General features: G+C 35.8%; 1 protein-coding gene across 2 annotated transcripts in view; it reads left to right on the top strand.

Moving 5' to 3' along the window:
• PIGK (phosphatidylinositol glycan anchor biosynthesis, class K) overlaps window positions 1-18,518 on the top strand; it is a 121,045-nt gene that overhangs the window by 47,786 nt on the left and 54,741 nt on the right. For both annotated transcript variants that reach the window (XM_011953153.1, XM_011953154.1), the window contains 4 exons: window positions 2,548-2,644; window positions 4,756-4,873; window positions 5,070-5,180; window positions 11,881-12,053. In XM_011953153.1, coding sequence (XP_011808543.1) covers window positions 2,548-2,644; window positions 4,756-4,873; window positions 5,070-5,180; window positions 11,881-12,053 — 499 coding nt within the window. The remainder of the gene's footprint in view (window positions 1-2,547; window positions 2,645-4,755; window positions 4,874-5,069; window positions 5,181-11,880; window positions 12,054-18,518) is intronic.

Here is an 18,518-nt window from a genome sequence, read left to right as displayed (position 1 = left end):
TGGTGGGCGCCTATAGACCCAGCTACTCGGGAGGCTGAGGCAGGAGAATGGCATAAACCCAGGAGGTGGAGCTTGCAGTGAGCTGAGATCCGGCCACTGCACCCCAGCTTGGGCGACAGAGCGAGACTCTGTCTCAAAAAAAAAAAAAAAGATTACCAACTTTAGATACCTAGACCTTATTTTAGAATTCTTATTTAGTTTTCATCTGGGCTGGGATTCATGCAACTGTATTGTGGATATACTCCTCAGATATGAGATACAGTAGTCTTTTGATTATACTTTGAGGAATATTGGAGATAAAGTGTACCATAATATAATATAGTTATGTGTATTACACATGACAGTATATATAATGATTTAGCTATATTTTTTAATTTGTCTTAGTTCTTAATAATTTTTTCTAATTCTCTTCCAAGCTTGACTGTTCTATCCTTCAAATACTTGTTTAAGCTCTTGCATTTGCTTATGACATCTTTTCAGTCCACTTTGCCTGCTTGATTATTCCATATTGTTTTAGTTTTAGCTCAGGAGTCACTTCCTTCCATGACTTCCTTTCTAAGTCTAGGGTGACTGATGTTTCCAATTACCTGGGACAGTTGTAGTTTACACCTGTTGTCCCAGAGTTATTATTAATAGCTTCTGCTTTTTCCTTCAGAAGAGGTATGAAATAACACAGCTTATATTTTTCCTATCCAAAGATATTTCTCTTCTCCCTGGCTGGTCTGGACTTTACTCTATGCACTCCCATGTTAATTTTGTTTCTTTCATAGCATTTAACTTATTATTACTTTATTGTTTGGGTATCTGTTGCCTTCACTGTATTTTGAATTCCAAGATGTCATTGACTATTTAGTTCTTGCTTTTTTTTTTTTTTAATCACCAGTTGCCTGTCTAATAGTAGTATTCGGTAAATATGAATGTTAATCGAAAGGTGTTCTATAAATTTTTTGGAGGGCATTCCATTCAACTGATGATAAAACAGGTATAGAATAATGCTTAGATATCACATGACAAGATAGTTAATGACCCCTACTTAGTGGCTTTTCTCTATCATGTTGCATTTATTTATAACTTTCAAGACTTAATTTATAAACTTTATAAATTAACTCAATAGAGTTAATGAAGCCAGGAAAAATTTTATTTTACTTTTTCTGAAAATTACAAGGAATTTTCAAGCTTTTGTGGCAAACAAGATGAAGTGCAGTTTTCTGTAGGTTAGCTTTATTTGATGTATTAAACTAAAGGATTTATTGTTATTATTTTTTGTTTGTTTCCTGATTCTGTTGGTACTCTTTCAGGAATTTCAGGATAACTGCAGGCTTAGAACAAATTCCAGTAGTTTAAGATAGGATATGATAAACTATGGCCTGTGAACTGGCTGCCTGTTTTGGAAGTTTTATTGAAACATGGTTGCATCCATTTGATTTTCACAGTTTCTATGACTGCTTCCATACTATGACAGCAGAGTTCAGTAGTTGTGCTGGAGACAATATGACTCACAAACCAAAAATATTTACTACCTGCTCTTTTGTAGAAGGTTGCCAGGGTCTGTAAGAGAAAAAAAGGGTTGATAATTATGATAATATGATAATAATATTTATGGAGGCATAGTATACATCAAGCAGTGTTCTAAATCATTGTGGCTATTAACTCATTTCATTCTCACAACAGTGCATTGACTTAGGTGCCGATATTCAAGGTTGCTGTATGTGGTTGTGTGGGTTGTATAGTGCACCCAAGAATCTGGCCAGGGAGTTAAGTGGGAACTGAAATCTAGTATGTGCTTACACTAAGCAATCTGCCCTACCACAGGGTTATATTCTAATGGGAGGGAGGAATACTTGTTTCTCCCACAAAGGCATAGTCAACTAACCACTTGTAAGCTTGCAGGGCTGCATATATCCAGGAGGAAGGTGGGGAGACTGTTTTTTTTTTTTTTTTTTCCTACTGTCATGCCCAGTGAAAGGTACCTTTTAAAAACCTGTACAAAGGAACTGTATAAGTAAGCTAATGATAGTGTTACAGATACATTTCTCACTTTATGGCTGAGGAAGCTGAGACCTAGAAAGATTAAATTATTTTCCTAAACTAACATGGCATAGCTACCATTTGAATCCAGACAGCCTGCCTCTAGATTGCATACAAATAGCACAATCTTCTGGTCCACCTCTTGTAGTAAAAATGTGGGACTAGCTAGTGTCTCCAGCTTCTTTGTCACCAAAAATGTTTGCCTGGTATTTGAAACATTTTTATGAATGGAAGCTCATTTCTGATATAATAATGGAGCCAATGGAAGAACATAAATACAGGTTTCTGGAATTTGAATATTAGAAACCCTCTTAAAGATATTGTATCTGCTATTTTATATAGTCTCTCATTCTCTTTTTAATTGGCATAGTAGAAAATTCAATTTGTTTGTTTACATAGTATATATTTTAGAGTATAAAATAACAAGTGATGTCAAAAAGTAATGAAGTGTATATGTCTAGATATATGCAGTTTGCATTAAAAAATATATCTATTGATCTTTTTTACTCTTTATACAAGGACATGGTGGAAATGGTTTCTTAAAATTTCAAGATTCTGAAGAAATTACCAACATAGAACTTGCAGATGCTTTTGAACAAATGTGGCAGAAAAGACGGTAATTAGCAAGTTCATAAGCTATATTCATACCTAATTTTCACATGGTTAGTAGGTTTGTTGTTTTTATTTTATAAGATTTTTAACTTATTTTGACAATTTCTTTGACTCTTAAATTTACATTTGTTATTTCCGTTGAACTGGGTTGTTTTTAAAAGAAAAACTGAGAGTTATTCAGTACATGAAATAGTTAACCTTTTAAGATTCCATCTCTTCTTATTTAGCACCTTTTTTAGAGGAAGTAAGTGCCCCTCCAACCAAGTTACCTATTATTATGGAGATTATGAGCATTGTGTATGTTTCAACTTGTACTTGTTCTTTCTAGCTCATTCTTTGGCCCCTAATGTGATAGCCATATTTCTTCTATGGAAAAAAATTACTGAAATTATGGTTGGCATAAAATTTGTAACTTAACTCACATTAAGGATGATTGTTAGTAACCCTTGCTAAGCATCTCTTTAGTTGGAAGCTGTCATACATATGACTGTAAGTGAAAGAACTTTTAACTTGATTACTTTCAATAAATACTTACAGGCTATCTTCTGTTCCTATGGCAGAAAGTGGAATATGATGCCTTCAAAGTGTTTACAATCTAATGGAAAAGAGAAATATGTACACAACGATGCTACAAAATAAATACTGTAATGTTAAAATAAAAGCATAAGCAATGTGTGGAAGTGTTGAAGAGGAAGCTTTTACTGGGCACTGATTATGTCCTATTCATAGCTTACAGTTAGAGAATGCATACTGGGTGCTACATACTGTATTTTACATCTGTTGTCTCATTTAATTTTACAACTCTATGGGCTAGATACTATTACTATTCCCTTTTTACAAATGAGTGAACTTAGGCACAGAAAGATTCAATAACTTGCCAAACTTTGCACAGCTAGTAGTAACTTGCCAAACTTGACACAGCTAGGATTCATGCCCAAATGGTTCAGTCCTAGAGCTTGCTCTCTTGTTTACTCCACAACCTCTCCTAACTTTGGATGTTTCTAATGCATAGGAGCCTCCACATGTTTTGCCACAGAACAAATGTGTCATATTAATTGTGCCTCCTATCACTTTCTTGGATGATATTGTGGTTCAAGATTCAATGCTTTGTTTTCTAGGTTCCATGTTAGCTGTTTACCTAGACCCAGTGTCTGAGAAAAAACTTCCCAGAAAACATGTCTCCTCTCTACTTTAACTTTTGCCAGCTAGGCAGCTTATTGTGCAGTAGATACCTGATTATATTATTCTTTCATTAAAATAACAACAAAAACAAAAACCGTTCATGGTTTCTCCACACTTCAGGATAAGATTCAGACTTCATATGGTATCCTTTACAAATTGTTCCTACTCTAGCTTTTTGAAGCCAATTTCGCTCCATTCTCCCAAATTTACTTTAAATCCTAGCTACATAGATCTGTTCGCAAGCACTTACACTTTTTTACATTATGTGCTTTTCCCTCTGCTGGAATGTTATCTTCTTTTCTCTGAAATGCAAAATAACACCCTTCATTGCCCATATTGGGCATCACCTTTCTCTGATCTGCTTTTCTTTGCAGTTCTCCTTAGTCCTTTCTCAGTGTTCATTCAACAGTTTGATTTTGTTAGACTCTAGGCTGTAAGAGGGCAGGGACTATTGTATCTCCAGCATAATATCAGGCACATTGTAGGCACTCAATATATATTTGTAGTACTCATCACATTCCAAATTAGTTATGTGTGTGTCTTTCACTTAGAGTTTATGCTCTTTTAGTATAGTTACTAATTCATACTTCTTTTTCTGAACCTAGCTCAATTTCTAGGACAGCATGGGTGCCAAATAAGTGCTTGTTGAATGGAATATTCATTTAGATTCTGAATTATATGGCATAGACAAGGGAGAGGGAAAAGAACTGGGACAGCCACCTTGGGCACAAGCAATACTCGCTGTGGTTTCCTTGGACAAATTTATACCTTTAAGTTTTCTAAGGTCAAATTTCTGTTGGGATTTCTGCTGAAAACTTTTAGCTAATGAAATGACTAACATATGATTTAAACGTCTTATGCAAGTATTATAGAAATATTAGTGTATGATTTACAGCATTATCCTTGTCAAAGATGTTATCACTTTTCTTTCAGCTACAATGAGCTACTATTTATTATTGATACTTGCCAAGGAGCATCCATGTATGAGCGATTTTATTCTCCTAACATAATGGCTCTAGCTAGTAGCCAAGTGGGAGAAGATTCACTCTCGGTATGTGCATTTTTCCCATTTGTAAACTGTGTCTTTGGAATGTGCAGCTATTTCTGAAACCAATTAAATGCTTTAAATGCTTTATGAATGTATCTGTTCTTTCTTAGACTAATACATTAGAAGGAAATTTTGGTTACATTGAAAACATTTTGTTATAATGATACTGTTAAAAATACTTTTTTTCACCTTTTCATAGCATCAACCTGATCCTGCAATTGGAGTCCATCTTATGGATAGATACACATTTTATGTCTTGGAATTTTTGGAAGAAATTAACCCAGCTAGCCAAACTAATATGAATGACCTTGTAAGTATTCACTTGATTTGGTTATAGCACATAGGTATGCTAACCTTAATGTGAAAAGAAGTGTATTATTCCCTGTACTCCTAGAGGATACTGTCTTTTGTGTTGAATTATAGCTTTTAAAACTGTTTGATATCTACCTTTTACCTGTATATTAGCATTTCTCTGTCTCTCTACTACAAGAGGCGTGATGTTTTCCTTTACTCATTTTCTTTTCCTTACCAGAAACATACTTTTTTTAGATTCACCTTTTGAAATTCTACGTATTCTTCAGGGGCCACCTCAGATTGTATCTCCTTCAGGAAATCTCCCCGAATTCTTCCCTGTGGGAATTTCTTGTTTTTTCTTCAGAGCCTCCGTAGACCTTTGTTTCTCCTTAGTAACATTTACCACAGTCTTTTATTGACCTTACTAATTGAGTGTAAGTCTTTCTCACTGAATGGGAAGCTCCTGGAAAAGAGAGACCTTTTCTTACATATTTTTGTGGGCTCTACAATTTATAATATAGTCATTTGACAAGGCTTGTTGAACTTAATTTAGATTTTTTTTCTTGAATTTTTTTGTGCAGATTCTTTTAATTAAATCTACTTTGAAGTTGCTGTTAAAAGTAGGCATAACAAAATTCTAGACTGGATAATTTACTATATGTCAATGACTTTCATTCTTTTCTCCGTTAATTTATAGTTTGTTTATTCTTTCACAAACATTTCTTGAGTGTTTGCTAAGTGCCAAGCACAGGCTGTTCCTAATGAAAGAGCCAGATGCCTCTTTCCTTATTTCCTGCTTTCATGGGACTTAGAATGAAGGGGAAACCGAGTAGACAGGGCTCTGTCCTCTAGCACTTCAGCCAAGCAACTTTGCATTGATCTCTTTAATCACATATAAATCTTTTAAGTAAGTTCTCATTTATTAAGGGGGTTTTACTGAAAGATTCTGAAGCCCACTGCTATAGGCTGTGAAATTTGATAGAACTACTGTATTAGTCCATTTTCATACTGCTATGAAGAAATACCCAGGCCTGGGTAATTTGTAAAGAAAAAGAGGGTTAATGGACTCACAGTTCCACATGGCTGAGGAGGCTTCATAATCATGGCAGAAGGTGAAGGAGGAGCAAAGGCACGTTTTACATGATGGCAGGCAAGAGAGCCTGTGCAGGGGAAATGCACTTTATAAAACCATCAGATCTCATGAGAACTCACTCACTATCATGAGAATAGCATGAGGATAACTGCCCCACACGATTAAATTACCTCCCACTGGGTCCCTCCCTTGACACGTGGGAATTATGAGAGCTACAATTCAAGATGAGATTTGAGTGAGGACACAGCCAAATTTTATTATTCTGCCCCTGGCCTCTCCCAAAGGTCATATTCTCATGTTTCAAAACCAATCATGGCTTCCCGACAGTCCCCCAAAGTCTTAACTCATTTCATCATTAACTCCAAGTCCACAGTCCAAAGTCTCATCTGAGATAAGACAAGTCCCTTCTGCCTATGAGCCTACAAAATCAAAAGCAAGTTAGTTACTTCCTAGATACAATGGGGGTACAGGCATTGGTTAAATTCACCTGTTCTACTTGGGAGAAATTGGCCAAAACGAAGGTGCTACAGGCCCCGTGTAAGTCAGAAATCCAATAAGGCAGTCATTAAACCTTAAAGTTCCAAAATGATCTCCTTTGACTCCATGTTTCACATCCAGGTCAGATATGCAAGAGTTGGGCTCCCATGACCTTGGGCAGCTTTGCCCTTGTGGCTTTGCAGGGTATGGCCCTCTTCCTGTTTGCTTTTATGGGCTGGCATTGAGAGTCTGTGGCTTTTCCAGGTACACAATGGAAGCTATCGATGGATCTACCATTCTGGGATCTGGAGGACAGTGGCCCTCTTCTCACAACTCCACTAGGCAGCACCCCACTGGGGGCTCTGTGTGGGGACTCTAACCCCATGTTTTCCTTCTGCACTGCCCCCTATGAGGGCCCTGCCCCTGCAGCAAACTTCTGCCTGGATGTCCCGGCATTTCCATACATCCTTTGAAATCTAGGTGGAGGTTCTTAAACCTCAGTTCTTGACTTCTGTGCACCTTCAGGCTTAATACCACGTGTAAGCTGTCAAGGCTTGGAGCTTACAACCTCTGAAGCTATGGGCCAAGATGTACTTTGGCCCATTTTAGCCACAGCTGGAGTGGCTGGGACACGGGACATCAAGTCCCTGTACTGCACGGTGCAGGGGGTCCTGGGCCCAGTCCATACAATCATTTTATCCTTCTAGGCCTCAGGGCCTGTGATGGCAGGGGCTGCTGTGAAGGTCTCTGACATGCCCTGGAGACATTTTCCCCATTGTCTTGGCAATTAACATTTGGCTCCTCCTTACTGATGCAAATTTCTGCAGGGGGCTTGAATTTCTCCTCAGAAAATGGGTGTTTGCTTTTTGTTGCATTGTCAAGATGCACATTTTCTGAACTTTTATGGTCTGCTTCCCTTTTAAATATAAGATCCAATTCCAAACCATATCTTTGTGAATACATAAACTTGAATGATTTTAATAGCACCCAATTGTCCTCTTGAACACTTTACTGCTTAGAAATTTCTTCCACCAGATACCCTAAATCATCTCCCTGAATTTCAAAGTTCCACAGATCTCTAGGGCAGGGGCAAAATGCTGCCAGTCTCTTTGCTAAAGCATAGCAAGAATCACCTTTGCTCCAATTTCCAGTAGTTCCTCATCTCCATCTGAGACCACCTCAGCCTGGGCTTTTTGGTTAAAACCATTCAACAAGTCTCTTAAGAAGCTCCAGACTTTTTCACATCTTCCTGTTTTCTTCTGAGCCCTCCATACTGTTCCAACATCTGCCTGTTACCCAGTACCAAAGTTGCTTCCACATTTTCAGGTATCTTCATAGCAGTAACCCACTCTGCTGGTACCAATTTACTGTATTTGTCCATTTTCATACTGCTACGAAGAAATACCTGAGACTGGGTAATTTAAATTAAAAAAAAAGAGAGAGAGAGATTTAGGCTGGGCTCAGTGGCTCATGCCTATAATCCCAGCACTTTGGGAGGCCAAGGTGGGCAGATTACTTGAGGTCAGGAGTTCAAGACCAGCCTGGCCAACATGGTGAAAGCCTGTCTCTACTAAAAATGCAAAAATTAGCTGGGCATGGTGGCACATGCCTGTAATCCCAGCTGCTCAGGAGGCTGAGGCAGAAGCATCACTTGAACCTGCGAGGCAGAGGTTGCAGTGAGCTGAAATTGCACTCCAGCTTGGGTGACAGAGTGAGACTCTGTCTTAATACGAACAAACAAACAAAAAAACAACAACAAAAAAGAGGTTTTATGGACTTATAGTTCCACATGGCTGGGGAGGCTTCACAATCATTGTGGAAGGCAAAAGAGGTGTAAGGGCATGTCTTACATGGTGGCAGACAAGAGAGCTTGTGCAGGGGAACTGTCCATTATAAAACCATCAGATCTCATGAGACTTACTCAGTCACGAGAACAGCATGGGAAAGATTTGTCCCCATGATTCAGTTACCTCCCACCAAGTCCGTCCCATAACATGTAGGAATTATGGGAGCTGCAATTCAAGATGAGATTTGGGTGGGGACACAGCCAAACCATATCAACAACTTTCTAACTTCATTTTGAAGATTATATATTTTGATGCTTATTAAATATTGATATGAATTTGAATATTAAAACTTGTGATAATGCTACTTTAACTGTAAAAAAATTATAGTCACCTAAGTTCCAATTCAATTTAAAAGTTTGTTCTCATTTTTGGATTCTACATTGTATATTTTGTGTAAGGCATGACATGCTGTCTCAAAAGTTTATATGTACCTTGCACATTGAATATCTATCTAATGATTGTTTAAAAAATACTTCTGTTGATTATACAGGAAAGATTAAGGAAACTAATTTTTTTATTGCTCGTAATTGCTATTTAATTTTTCATAAACATTCCTCACTAATATCTCATCTTACCCTACCACCTTTATTTTGAAAATTTGATGATGACTATTGTAATCTTATTCAATAAGAATGATTCATTTTCTGGCAGTTTACTAGGGCAGTGACTTAACCTATCTCTAGCTCAATTGTGTAATAATAGCTATTTTCTATTAGAGTATATGTATACAGTAATGTTTGTTGAGTATCAGTTGTATTCACAGTACCATGTTAGTTGCTTTAGCAGTAGCAAAAATTTGAAGACCTGATGTTAGCCCCTTTAAAATTTATAGTATCATTGGTAACAGTTGAGCACATTTATAAAGCATTACTTGTTATGTGAAATGTCTGAATCTTCCAGGTAATTTTTTTTCCTTTGTTAACATATAACTCTTGCCATGTACCTTTATTATACTTTTAGTATTGCACTATAATTGTTTATATTTGTGATGTTTCCTTAAGGCTTTGAGCTTCTTGAGTAACGAGGTGTAAGGACCATGTTATATTCATCTTACACTCCACAGAACTTAATTACAGTACCTGGTTTATTTGTAGATGCTCATTTGAATATCTACTAAACGAATGAAAGGACATGACAACAATGCACATTTGTATGGTTCCTTTAAATATAGTGAGATTAGTAATAACTTTTTCTTGGAAAAGGTAAGTATAGGTTTGAAGGAAGAGAAGTACAGCCTACTCTAGGGAAATAAAATACCCGCAGACACGAGGAAGTTGGAATAATAGATGATCCTTGTCTTTGATAATGGCTTGAAGGAAGTATGGTTTGAAGGAAGAGAAGTATAGCGTACTCTAAGGAAATAGAATATGTGCAGATACACAGAAGTTGGAATAATAGATGATTCTTACCTTTGATAATGGCCTGACTAGAGTGTGGACGTTCTGTAATTGAAGAAGATTATTGAAAATTAAACTGAGTAATATGAGACGTGGGTCATTGTGTTACTTGAGCTAAGGAAATCAGATTGATGTGATAAAAATTCTTAAAGAAAGAAGTGACTTCATAATAAGGGGAAGTATGTTTATTTTGGCAGCAAAGAATAAGATAATATTATTCAGTGTTTCCCTGCCCATTTGACTGTACTCTTAAATGTTTTCTTCTGCTAGTACCTAAGAAAGCACATCAAGTTGCTCATACAGGAATACCCAAGAGATCTTCAGTGTTCTTGGGACTTCAGTTTTATCTCTGCTTATTTTATCTGTCATTTTTTTCCTCTAGTCTTCTATCTGTTATTCCTGTTTGGCATTTTACTTTTTTTTCCTTTTTACTTTGTATCCTGAGTTCTTCTTTGTGTTTCCTTGTACTGCTCTCCTGAGTAGGGATGACAAGGATTGCTGGCAGTGTGGTATTAGATAAACTATTTAATCTCTTTGAGCCTTAGTTTGAAGTGGAGATATAACTTTTGTATACCTCAGAGTTATTGGTAGGCTTAAATGAGAATATCCGCAAACTGCTTAGCACAGTGCTTGGAACACTGTGTTTTATAAATTGTAGCTGCTTTACCCTTCTCCACCTTTCTGCCTTTATATTGGTGGTTGCCAGTGCAGTACTAAAAAATACTTATTTTTTTGTAGACAGTCTTATCTCCACAGGGGAATAGGTGCTGTGTGCCTGGACCCTTCCTGTCAGGCCTATAATATTTTTCCTCATATATCTTGTGTTTCAGCCAAACTAAATCATTTGCTTTGCACATCTCTGCAACTGCTCTTTTATTAGGAATGCTCTTATTTCCCACCAGCAAGTCCTCGTTTTCCTTCAGAAAAAAACAAAAGGCTTGAATTTCACTGTCTGTTTTTTTTCCCATCCTCAAACTGTAAGAAGTTTATGCTTTTCTGAAGTGAGACTTACCATTTTTTTTCTGCCTTGTTATGTTTATTCATCTCTAACTAGACTGAAATCCTTGAGGACAGGATCATGTCTTAGCAATCTTCATATCCTCTGTGGAAAGTAACAGTCTGAATTCTATGTAATACACACTTTTTATGCTTTGCTGAGTGCATGAATATATGTCTGTCCTTGGTAATTCACTGACATGGAGTATCAGTGATAAGATTAACAGAAAAATTACTGTGACGTCTGTTTTGCAGTGAAGTTGTGGTTTTTCAGACTGAGCACTGGAGTATTTGTGGAGGTGGCTTGGGCTTATTTTCATAGATAAACTAAGAAAGTGCTTTGATATATAAAATGCTACATAGGAGTACAATAGAGAGCAAGAGGATATGCAGTAGAGAAGCTGTGCTTCAGTTTTCTGAAATCCAGAGCAACTCCACTTAAATATTTTTTACATATTGGGCCTCCATGTACTACTTTATTTGAATTTAAAGTTTGAATCAAAGGGCATGATTACAAAACGTTTGAAAACCACTCTAGTAGACATCCCACTGTGACGGATACAGACAAAGAAAAAGAGCAATTCTGTTTTCATCGTGTTGAGTGTGAGTTCTTAGAGTTAACGGTTCACAATACACTTTGAAGCATATAATTCAAGAAAGTGAGTATGCCTTTTCTCACAGTGGCCAGCTACTTTTTTATTACTGTCCTAATGTCTGCATAGTTTTCTTAAAATTCCAAGCATTATGATAGGAATGAAACTTTAATCTTTAAGCTCTTTAGAATGCATAACTTCTTTAGGTTGGGAGAGTTTTAAAAATACACTATAGTTTAGTGTATTATGTCATTGGATTTAATAAACGTTGTATGTGTGTGATGCATGAATTTATTATTATATATTTTTTCAGTTTCAGGTGTGTCCCAAAAGTCTGTGCGTGTCTACTCCCGGACATCGCACTGATCTTTTTCAGAGGGATCCTAAAAATGTACTGATAACTGATTTCTTTGGAAGTGTACGGAAAGTGGAAATTACGACAGAGACTATTAATTTGCAACAGGGTTCAGAAATCATGGAAAGCAGGTATTCATTCATCTTAAACCATTATTTGAATAGAAGACTAGTCTCACAATTTGTACATTTTTTTGAAACATTGTATCAAGAGGCAAAAGTTGGTGTTTGTAAGTAAAATTACATATTTATACTCACCCTGTCTTCACTTTATGTAGGCTGTATACTTTTCAGATTTATAGGCAAAAACTGTCAATATTAGTGGAAACTAAGATCATCATTAGGATTATGTTGGAACTCCAAAATACAATCTTGCTAATAGTTCAATTTGAGACTTGCCACAAAGGCCTAAAACTTTTCCCATAACTGGCTATCCCAGAGCCATAATTTTCTGTTTGGCCTCCTGGTAACATTAGGGAAAGGAATGAGAAGTGTAAACCAGGTACTGCCTTGGGGAGTAAATTGTATGTGAGTGAGTACGGACATTTGTAAGAGAGAGGAGGTTGAGAGACATTGGTTCACTTTGGGTATGTGAATTTTAGAAATACTTACATTTGTTTTATTTTCTCTTTAATCATTTTTAAAGGTAAAATACTTTATTAGAAATAAATAATGGGTCAGCCAATAGCTAGTTTCTTTAAATATATAATGGCATATGTTGTTAACCATGAAACTTTGTTATTTGTGATTATCTGTTGCTATCTATTAGAAAGTCACACTACAGGGAACTTTTTGGATTGAAAAATGGCAATATATACAATTATAACAATTTTGAAAATTTTGAAATTTGTAATTGAGCTTATGAATGTTGTAGGAACAAATTCAAACACTGGCACAAGATGCTTTTCTTTGATTCTAGTTACAGTAGTTTCTTTTTTTATTGATATATAATATTTGTACATATTTTTTGGGTACATGTGATATTTTGATACATGTGTACAGTGTTTAATGATTAAATCAGGGTAACTGGGATATCCATCACCTCAGACATTTGTCTTTTCTTTGTGTTGGGTATATTACTATTTTTTTCTAGATATTTTGAAATATGCAATAAATAGTTAACAATAATTTCTCTACTATACTATCAAATACTATAACTTGTATCTTCTATCTAACTGTATTTTTATGCTCCTTAACCACCTGCTCTTCATTCTCCTCCCAAACACTTTCCCTACCCAGCCTCTGGTCTACCCTCTACCTCCTTGACATCCACTTGTTTTGCTCCCACATGTGAATGAGAATATGTGATGTTTGTCTTTCTGTGCCTGGCATATTTCACTTAACAATAACTTTCAGTTCCATCCATGTTGTTACAAATAACAAGATTTCACTCGTTTTTATAGCTGAATAACATTTTATTGTGTTATTTTATACGTTTTCCTTTTCTATTCATCTGTTGATGGGCACATCTTGATTCCATATCTTGACTATTGTGAATACTGCTGCAATAGACATGGGAGTGCAGATAACTCTTCAGTATACTGACCCTTTCTTCTGAATATTTAGCTAGATGTAGGATTGCTGGATCATACGGTAGTTTTATTTTTAATTTTTTGAGCAACCTCTACTGTTTTCTATGATGACTGTACTATTTTGCATTCCCACCAACAGTGTATGAGTGTTCCATCTCTCCACATCCTGGCCAGCATTTGTTATAAGCTAAGTGAGGTGAGATGATATCTCGTAGTTTTGATTTGCATTTCTTTGATGATTAGTGATTTTGAGCATTTTTTCATATACCTGTTGTCTTCTTTTGTGAAATGTCTATTCAGATCATTTGCCAATTTTATAATTAGATTATTATGATTATTATTTTTTGCTATTGGGTTGCTTCAAATTCCTTATATATTCTGGTTATTAATTGCTTGTCAGATGAATTGCAAATATTTTCTCTCATTCTGTACATTGTCTCTTCACTTTGAACATTGTTTCCTTTGCTATGCAGAAGCTTTTTAGCATGATGTAATTTCATTTATCTATTTTTGCTTTTGTTGCCTATGACTTTTGAGGCTTTACCTAAAAAATTTCTGCCCAGAATAATGTCCTAGAATGTTTCCCTGGTGTTTCCTTTTAATAGTTTCACAGTTTCAGGTCTTAGATTTAAGTCTTTAATCCATTTTGATTTGATTTTGGGATATGGTGAAAGATGGGGATCTAGTTTCATTCTTCTGCATATGGATATCCAGTTTTCCCAGCACGATTATTAAAGAGTGTCTTTTCCCAGTGTATATTCTTGGCACCTTTGTTGGAAATGAGTTGCCTGTAAGTGCTTGGATTTATTTCTGAGTTTTCTATTTGTTCCATTGGTCTGTGTGTCTGTTTTTAATCCCTGCACCTTGCTGTTTTGATTACTGTAGCTATGTAGTATAATTTGAAATCAAATAGGGTGATGCTTCCAGCTTTGTTCTTCTTGCTCAGGGTTGCTTTTGCTATTCTGGGTCTCTTGTGGTTCCATAGAAGTTTTAGGGTTGATTTTTCTGTTTATATGAAAAGTGCCACGGGAATTTTGATAGAGATTGCGTATGTATAGATCAACAAATATACTTCTTTGGGTAGTATGGCCATTTTAACAACGTTATTTTATGCAGTCCATGAGCATGGGATGTCTTTCCATTTTTTGTGTCTTCTTCAATTTATTTCATCAGCTTTGTGTAGGTTTTCCTGTAGAGATGTTTCACTTTGGTAAAATTTACTCCTAGATTATTTTTTTCTTTGGTAGGTATTGTAAGTGAGATTGCTTTCTTGATGGCTTTTTCAGATTGATAACTGTTGGATAAAAATGCGACTGATTTCTGTATGTGGGTTTTATATCCTGAAACTTTACTGAATTTGTTTATCAGTTCTAAACATTTTTTGGTGGACTCTCTAGGTTTTTTTAAGTGTAAGATTATGTTGTCTACACACAAAGATAATTTGACTTCTTCCTTTCCAATTTGGACACGCTTTATTTCTTTCTCTTGCCTAATTGCTCTGGCTCGGACTTCCAGTACTATGTTGGATAGAAGTGATGAGAGTGAACATTCTTACCTTGTTCTAGATCTTAGTGGAAAGTCTTTCAGTTGTTCCCCATTACGTATGATACTAGCTGTGGGTTTGTTATATATGGCCTTTATCATGTTGATGTATGTTCCTTCTAATCCAGTTTGTTGAGAGTTTTTATCGTGAAGGGATGCTGAATTTTATTGAATGCTTTTTCAACATCTATTGAAATTGTCATATGGATTTTGTCCTTGATTCTGTTGGTCATGTATCTTGTTTATTGATTTGCATGTATTGAACCATTATTGCGTATCTGGGATGAATCCCACTTGATCATGATGGAATGGTCTTTTTTTTAATGTGTTGTGAAATTCAGTTTGCTAGTATTTTGTGGAGGATTTCTGCATTTATGTTCATCAGAGATATTGGCCTTTAGATTTTTTATGTGTGTGTGTTGTGTTCTTGTCTGGTTTTGTTATCAGGGTAATGCTAGCCTCATAGATGAGTTTGGAAGTATTCCCTCCTTCAATTTTTTGAAATAGTTTGAGTAGACTTGGTATTAGTTCTTTAAATGTTTGGCAGAATTCAGTAGTAAATCCATCAGGTCCTGAGCTTTTCTTTGGTGGGAGTTTCTTTACTACTGCTTTGATCTTGTTACTCATTATTGGTCTGATTAGATTTTCTATTTCTTTCTGGTTCAATGATGGTAAGTTGTATGTGTCCAGGATTTCATATGTTTCTTCTAGATTTTCCAATTTTTTCGGCATGTGCTTGTTCACAATATTGTCAAATGAGCTTTTGTATTTCTGTGGTATCAGTTGAAATGTTTTCTTTTTTATCTCTGATTTTATTTATTTGGGCTCTTAATCTTTTTTCTTAGTCTAACTACTGGTTTGTCAATTTCATCTTTTCAAAAAACCAACAGTTTGCTTTGTTGATCTTTTATATATTTTTTAGTCTCAATTTCTTTTTCTTTCTTTCTTTCTGTCTGTCTGTCTGTCTGTCTTAGATTGGGTCTTGCTCTGTTGCTCAGCCTAGTCTGGAACTCCTGGGCTCAAGCGATCCTTTTGCCTCAGCCTCCCACATAACTGGGACTAGAGACATGCACCACCACACCAGACTAATTTGTTTTTATTTTTTGTAGAGATAGTATGTTGCCTAGGCTGATCTCGAACTCCTGGGCTCAAACGATCCTCCCACCTTGGCCTCCCAAAGTGCTGGGGTTACAAGTGTAAGCCACTGCACCCAGTCTGATCCTTATTTCTTTCTTTTACTAATTTTGGATTTGTTTTGCTCTTGATTTTTGAGTTCTTTAAGTTGCATAGTTAGGTTGTTTATTTGAAATCTTTCTCTTTTCTGTAGACGTTTATTGCTATAAACTTTCCTTTTAATACTACTTTTGCTGTATCCCATATTCTGATATGTTGTGTTTGTATTTTCATTTGTTTCCAGAAATTTTTAAAGTTTCTTCTTCATTTCTCCATTGACCCATTTGTTATTCAGGAGTTATTTCCATGTATTTGTATACTTTTTCAAAGGTCCTCTTGTTACTGACTTTTAGGTTATTTTTTATAGTCAGAAAAAGATACTTGATTTCAGCTTTTTTGAATTTGTTGAGATTTGTTTTGTGACCTAACATATGTTCTATCCAGGATAATGTTTTATGTGCTGATGAGGAAAATGTATAATATGCAGCAGTTGACTGAAATGTTCTGTAAATGTCTATTAGGTCCATTTGGTCTAGAGTATAGACTCCATTATCTCTGTAGATTTTCTGCTTGGATGATCTGTCTGTTGTTGAAAGTGGGGTGTTGAAGTGCTATACTATTATTGTATTACAGTTTGCCTCTTCCTTTAGATCTAATCATATTTGCTTTATATTTGGGTAGTACTGCAATAGGTATATACATATTTACTATTATTATATTCTTTTGCTAAATTGACTCCTTTGTCATTATATGATGACCTTCTTTGTTTCTTTTTATGGTTTTTGACTTAAAGTCTGTTTTATCTGATAGAAGCATTGCTACTCATGCTCATGTTTGGTTTTCATTTACATAAATATCTTTTTCCATTTGTTCATTTTTTGTCTGTATCCTTATAGGCAAAGTGAGTTTCTTGTAGGCAACATATAGGTGGGTCTTGTTTTTTAATCCAGTTAGTCATGTCTTTTAATTATGATGTCTTTTAATATAATTTAGTCAATTTGTATTCGATATTATTATTGATAGTTAAGGGCTTACTGTAGCCATTTTTTAAATTTGTCTTCTAGTTATTTTATAACTTCTCTCTTCCTTTTTTTCTGTTTTCCTTTGTGGTTAAATGATTTTCCCTGATAGTATGTTTTAATTCATTGCTTTTTGCTTTTAGTGTGTCTATTATAGGTTTTTGCTTTGTGGTTACCATTAGGTTCATTAAAAATCCTATAGTTCTAATAAGTTATTTAAAACTGATGTGGCTGGGCGTGGTGGCTCATGCCTGTAATCCCAGCACTTTGGGACGTCAAGGTGGGCGGATCACTAGGTCAGGAGATCAAGACCATTATGGCCAACATGGTAAAACCCGTCTTTACTAAAAATACAAAAAAATTAACCGGGCATGGCAGTGCGCCCCTGGAGTCCCAGCTACTCAAGAGGGTGAGGCAGGATAATTGCTTGAACCCGAGAAGCAAGGGCTGCAGTAAGCCAAGATTGTGCCACTGCACTCCAGCCTGGCGACAGAGTGAGACTCCATCTCAAAAAAAAAAAAAATCAAAAACTGATACTAACATGACTTCAATCACCAAAAAAGAGATAAGGAACAAACAAACAAACTGAAACCTGTAGATATTAACTCCCTTTCCCCCCACATTTTGAATTTTTCATGTCACAATCTACATTTTTTTATACTGCCTATCTTGACAAATTGTTTTGTTATATGTTCTGGAAGAATGGAATTTTGGCTCTTAAATTATTTGTATGTATTAGCTCAGTAGCAAAAATTGTCATTGTTGAAGATTGTTGTTTTTAATCAAGGAGAAAATTACTTTAAATATCACAGCCAGATACCAAGCACTGTTGAATTAGAGCACCCTCTAGTGTTTATAAATAAATTTTATTTACAATGTTGCTATTTACCGGATGGCTTCATAATTACTGGTGTACTTTATTCAGTTAATTTATGAGAATCAGGCTCCCAGTGGTTCAGGAATTTTTACATAGATGCTACAGATATTATCTCATTGTATGTAGGTGGTATTTGCATACAAATATGAATGGCAATCCGAAGTTTATTTAGAGTTAAGTATATAATGAGAGATCAGATATCACAAAAAACGGTTTTATTAAGGAAATTATAGTCTGGAGTATATATGTATTTCTTAAAATCTTAGGTTAAATTATCAATACAGTGTTATTAAAATTGACAATTAGAGCTGGGCACGGTGGCTCACGCCTGTAATCCCAGCACAGTGGGAGGCCGAGACGGGCGGATCACGAGGTTAGGAGATGGAGACCATCCTGGCTAACAAGGTGAAACCCCGTCTGTACTAAAAATACAAAAAATTAGCTGGGCGTGATG

Source organism: Colobus angolensis, unplaced genomic scaffold (assembly GCF_000951035.1).
Source record: "Colobus angolensis palliatus isolate OR3802 unplaced genomic scaffold, Cang.pa_1.0 Scaffold359, whole genome shotgun sequence".
Classification (NCBI taxonomy): domain Eukaryota; kingdom Metazoa; phylum Chordata; class Mammalia; order Primates; family Cercopithecidae; genus Colobus; species Colobus angolensis.
Note: the sequence above shows the minus strand (reverse complement) of the source record. Positions and strands in the feature narration are given on the sequence as shown.